This window comes from Sparus aurata, chromosome 7 (genome assembly GCF_900880675.1).
Source record: "Sparus aurata chromosome 7, fSpaAur1.1, whole genome shotgun sequence".
Lineage (NCBI taxonomy): Eukaryota > Metazoa > Chordata > Actinopteri > Spariformes > Sparidae > Sparus > Sparus aurata.
In genome coordinates, this window is record NC_044193.1 from 9065214 (window position 1) to 9070550 (window position 5337).

The following is a 5337-nucleotide window of genomic DNA, read 5'->3' on the forward strand; positions in this document are numbered from 1 at the left end:
TTATGCTGAAAGAGGCCACTGCCATCAGGGAATACTGTAGCCGTGAAGGGTTCTAGTTGATCTGCAACAGTATTTAGGCAGGCAGTAAAATGCTGGAACCCTATATTACACTGCGTCTGCCAGCCATGATGCCATCTCTTCCTCAGGTTAACAATATAAACACAAATGTGATTCATTGGACCGGGCCACCTGCTTCCATTGCTCCATGGTCCAGGTCTAATGTTCACATGCAGGCACTTTTGGAGGTGGACAGGTGTCTGCACGGACATATTATACTAGATTAATACTTTTAGCTGATTGCAAGAAAATGTTTAGATGCTTTTTTTTTCATTTCATGCTGTCCATTGCTGCAGCACCTCTATTCACTCTCAGCCCGAAATGCTGTTTTAGTTCCGGTCTTTAAAATTCAGGTCAGGCTAACCTTTGCTCCCCCTATGCATTAGTGAGTCTTGGATGTTCATGAGTCTGTCACTGGTTCAACAATTCCCCTTCATTGGACCACTTGGAGACGGTCGTCAAAGTTGCTGAGAACTTTCCCGTATTTCATGGTTCAGAAAACATCAACTTAAAGAAGTGACTTTTAGTAGCTGATTTATATATCCCAACCCTTGAAAGGTGTCATGGTTAATGTAACCATAAACGTTAAGACTTAACCTGTCAGAGGATAAATGTGCTGGTAGAGGTAAGTATGAGAATCCATCATAGGCTCTCCTAACGTGTAAACCAGCCTGCGGTGGAATGGAAAACTTTTGTTCACGCCTCTACAGAACTGTCCCTTTTTTGCATGATGTTAGTCCGGTCATACAGCCAGAGTTATGGCCATGTTATTGCCCATATGTAGCCTGTGTTCTGGCTGCAACATCGGGACCACCTGTGGACTGTAATTCTTTGCTGAAGTTGGGCCGAATGTTTTCGCAGGCTGTATGGACCGTCACTGGGCCGGGGCCAGTTTTGCTACAAGGGATTTGTTTAGGCCAAACAAACAAACAAACAAAAGGCTTTTAGTATAATTTTCTTAGTTGGCGTAGAAATAGTTTACAGTACTTCAGGAGAAAGCAGCACAGTACACTTGGTACTTTTGTATCTATTCTAGCTTTTGCTTTGGCACATTTCTCTGTGAGATTCAGAGTTTCATTATTATGGTGCAGAGTTAGTTTTGTATTTTTAGACCATGGACCATCGTTGGTCAGTGCTGTCTTTGAAAAAAATGGCATGCCTTTTTTTTTCATTTTGAGGGGAGAAACCTAAAAGTATGAGCTGAGAATATAGTTTTATAAAATTGCATTTCAATGATGGATTTTGATTTTGGAGCAGCGTTGTGGTCAAGACCACCTCATACAAAAAAAAAACAAGTCACTACCAAGACCAGAGTGTGTCAAGACTGAGACCCAGTCAAGACCCAAGACCAAGGCATGTCCTGCACTGCATGACACACAAACAGTAAAATGTGGAACATGCAAACCATATGCAGTCGTCAAATTGAACACCCACGGACGAAAAAAAAACAATTCATTCACCTCTTTTATTGCCTCTCTGGTTTTGGCTGGACATAAAAATCCAGAGTGCTCTTTGTCTGTGACCGAGACAAGAAGAATAAGTCCAAGAAGAGATGACCGAGATTAAAACAATTTCTTGCCCGATCTCATGACTGATCTTGAGTACTACAGCGCTACTTTGGAGACTACTGGATTTAGTTTAAGAAACAAAAACAAAAAAATTGAAACAATTAAATAACAAATTTATTTCAGACATTCAGGAAATCATCAACATAAGATAAGAACGTCATTTGTGGCATAGCAAAGATTAAATTTTCTAAAATCAAATAGCAAAAAATGCTTGAATATTAAAATATCAGTTATGTGCGTTCATTTGCAGTAAAAACTCAGATATGTTTGCATCCACATAAAATCACGCTAAAACTATTCAGGCATGCTACACAACTTTTGCCGACTTTGTACATTTGCACGAGAGTGTTACAAACTGCCATGCCAAGAATGACAATGTCTGTAGAGTCGGTGTTTCTTGTTTGTTCTGGATCTGGAAACCATTTGCAGGAAATTAATTCTGAAATTGTCTTTGCCATGTCAAACAGTGGGGACGTGTCTCATGATTGTTAACAAGGAGGTTAAGTGGTCTCACTTCTTTAATAGTAGGTCACAGTGAGAAAAACACAGTAATAAAGAGAATTAGATTGTATTTTATGGAGCAGTACTTCAATGAGGGTCGTTATGTGGTAATGACCTGAATGAGGTAATTTCCTCTGTTCCCAGACACCAGGAGAGTACACATGTACAAGCCGCCTTCAACGTTTCAGTAATTGTGTTTAGTAAAGGCACAGATGGGGTTTTATCTGTCTACAGTCTTGTTTTGCAGCAGAAGGACACCTGTCTGGCGCAAGCAGAGAACTCTTGGCGAAACTTGGACTGGGTGCAGACATATAAGTACATGTTGGCAGCCGCGTTGCTCAGGCTGAGCATGGTGCCAGTGTCCGCTGCTATATTTATCTTGAGGTTATAATCATTACGATCCAAAGTGTACATGTGAGTGGTGCGGAGGATGATCTGCGTTATAGCACGGGTGACAGACAGCAGCACAAAACTCATGGACACAGTTACGAGAAGCACCACAGATTTCCTCTTCCGGGAGCGCAGCAGGGGCATGACTTTGTTGACCCTTGAAGTCAAATCAGCAGTAATATGAACACGGTTGCTGAGGGAGATCAGGCGCAGAGTCAGCCCGTTAAGTGTGAGGATGATGAGGAAGGGGAATACGTAGGCTTGCAGTGTTTGAAACCAAACCAGGGTGTGAATGAAGTGCGATGAGGCCTCTGGTCTGTAGATACATCTAGTCTGGTTGTTCGTGTAGACTGACGTGTTAGACCAGAAGTAAGGAACGGCACAAAGATGACTGAAGAGAAACACTGCTGTTATAGTCCATGCTGCACATCTTTGAGTGCAGATTTTGTTTTTCGCTTTCCATGTGTGGATAGAAATAAAACGTTCCACTGTAAAGACAACCACCAGCCACGTTGAGGCGTTGTATGCTCCATAGTTAAAAATGTCCCTCAGGCTGCACCATGGCTCGTAACTCCAAAACGGCTCCTGCTGGTGGTACTTAACGGAAAGTTCAAGAACCACAATGAAGAGCAGAACGAGGTTGTCGGCCACAGACATGGCCATCAGGTAGAAAGTGCTGGATTTGGAAAGCATGCAGTTCCTCCTCAAGATGATCAGAAAGGTGATGGTGTTGGCTGAGGAATAGATTAGTGTCAATAAAGGCATCTCCGTCAGAGATATCCCCGCTACCCTTCTAAAATTAACAGCATCATTTATAAACCGTAAAACAGTAAAGTGTCTTGTATGAGATGAGCCAGAAGCTCTTACTCTTGATATGAAGTTTTGATGTACTTACAGGGAATACCAACAGCTGCTAAAGCAGGGTAGTAAACCTCTTGTAGTGTCACCATCCAGTGTTTCTTTTGAAGGCTCATATTCTCCCACAGACCTATCAGTACCCTGATAGAAGCAACATCATAGATGCATCTTAGCTCAATATGCACATATAGCTTATGCACAAGTTAGTCACTCCCACCTCATCTCGCATACAAATCATGTGTGTCAACAGCCTGGTTTGATCATAAAAGTGGATTTATGAGGCTGTGATTGCAGGGAAGAAACATTTTTTGAAGAATTGCCTTTATCTGCACCTGTAGAGTCATCAAATTGAAATAATATTTGATAACAGCAGAAAACTTAAAACCTGCAAAAACAGATGTTTTTGGTCCCTTGGGGGCAGCAAAACCACTATCCCTAAAGACGTCATATTATGCTTTTTGGGTTTTTGCCTTTCCTTTATTGTGTTATGTAGCATTTTTGTGCACGTAAAAAGGTCTGCAATGTGAAAAGGCTCAAGTTCATGCCAAAGGAAGTTACTCTCTCCCGAAGAAAACACTGCTCCTGCGCTGCCTGAAACACCTGGTTTGGAGTCAGTCTTAAGTGCTGTAACTTTGTAACAGGCATTATCTGAATATATATTTTTATATATTTAGTGTAAAATAAATACAGTAATCGTGAGACATACAGTTTCAACTGCTGTAGTGGCGTTATTTTAGATCACACTACCTTGCACGGCATGACCCACCCAACTCTGCGTCTGATTGGCTACATCCAACTGTCATCATGGATTGAACAGAGGCGAGGTGTCTCCCTCTGTAGCTAAAACAGAGCATTCATGACACAGTGTGAAAAGGGATGCTGCAGCAATGCAACATTATGAAAAAATTAAATTAAAGTATATAAACCTATTCAACTAGATCCCCTAAATAAAGATATGAACCTGAAAATTTGCCTAATATGACCTCTTGAACTCTTTTAGCTCTTTATTTAGTCTGACCATTTCTGGAGGGACATATCTGGATCCTTCAGCTGCTAGATGCTTTACTTTGTTCACCACCTAGTTGCTGTTTCGTGCTGAGCAGGTTGGGATCAGAAAGAATAAACTTAATCTTAATGGATAACATGAAATACCTTTTTTAGCCAGGATAGCAGTTAGCTCTACAGATGGCAATGTTGGTACACAACTTTGGTCCAGATAAACTATTTCCACAAATATTTTATTGATTACCTTGAAATTTCATGGTCCCTGAAGGATAAATCTTACTATAGAGCTAGGAATCTCAAAGAAACAAACAAGCAGATGGTTAAATGAGTACAGAGGACGTCATCGACACAGGAAGGGAGTTTCTATCAACAGTAGTATGCTAGCTAACGTTACCTTTTTCATCTGCTGTTGTGATCGGTCTTAGATTGTACAAACACCCTGAAACATGTTTGATATTAACAGGGAAACCACAGTGAGTCTGCCATTAGGATTACCAACATAATCTAGTCTGATTATCTGGTGATTAAACCTTCAAATCTGATCATTGTCTGTTTTTGTCTCAACAACTATTGAATGAAGGAAATTAAAGTTAAAGTTGCCTGCAGGAGGAATTGTTGAGATTTTTTGTCAGCACCCAAGTTTTTTTTTTACTCCCAATGTGTGAATACTTTGGTTAATGACCAAACACCTGCAAAATTATGTCATCACCACAAAACTGAACCATCTGATTATTGCTTATTCCCGCGAACATCAAAAACATCTGTGTGTTAACGTTCGTTGCTGTGTTGTTCTTAGCATTAAGCTCAAAGCACTGCTGCTTAGTATAGCCTCACAAAGCTATTAGCATGGCTGTAGATAGTAAATTGAGGTTGATTCACATTCAATACATCCACTTATATCATGCAATAAAATGTGTCATATGCCACAACAGAACATTACTGTAGCCTTGTGATTCAG

General features: G+C 40.7%; 1 protein-coding gene across 1 annotated transcript; it reads right to left on the bottom strand.

The window, feature by feature from the left end:
- Window positions 1-2354: 2354 nt before the first annotated feature.
- On the bottom strand, window positions 2355-3281 carry LOC115585778 (probable G-protein coupled receptor 139). Its single transcript, XM_030424410.1, has one exon. The coding sequence runs from the start codon at window positions 3279-3281 to the stop codon at window positions 2355-2357; it is 927 nt and encodes a 308-aa protein (XP_030280270.1).
- Between the last annotated feature and the right edge of the window lie 2056 nt (window positions 3282-5337).

Coding starts and splice junctions, on each gene's coding strand:
- LOC115585778 (XM_030424410.1), bottom strand. CDS start 3,281: ATGCCTTTATTGACACTAATCTATTCCTCAGCCAACACCATCACCTTT.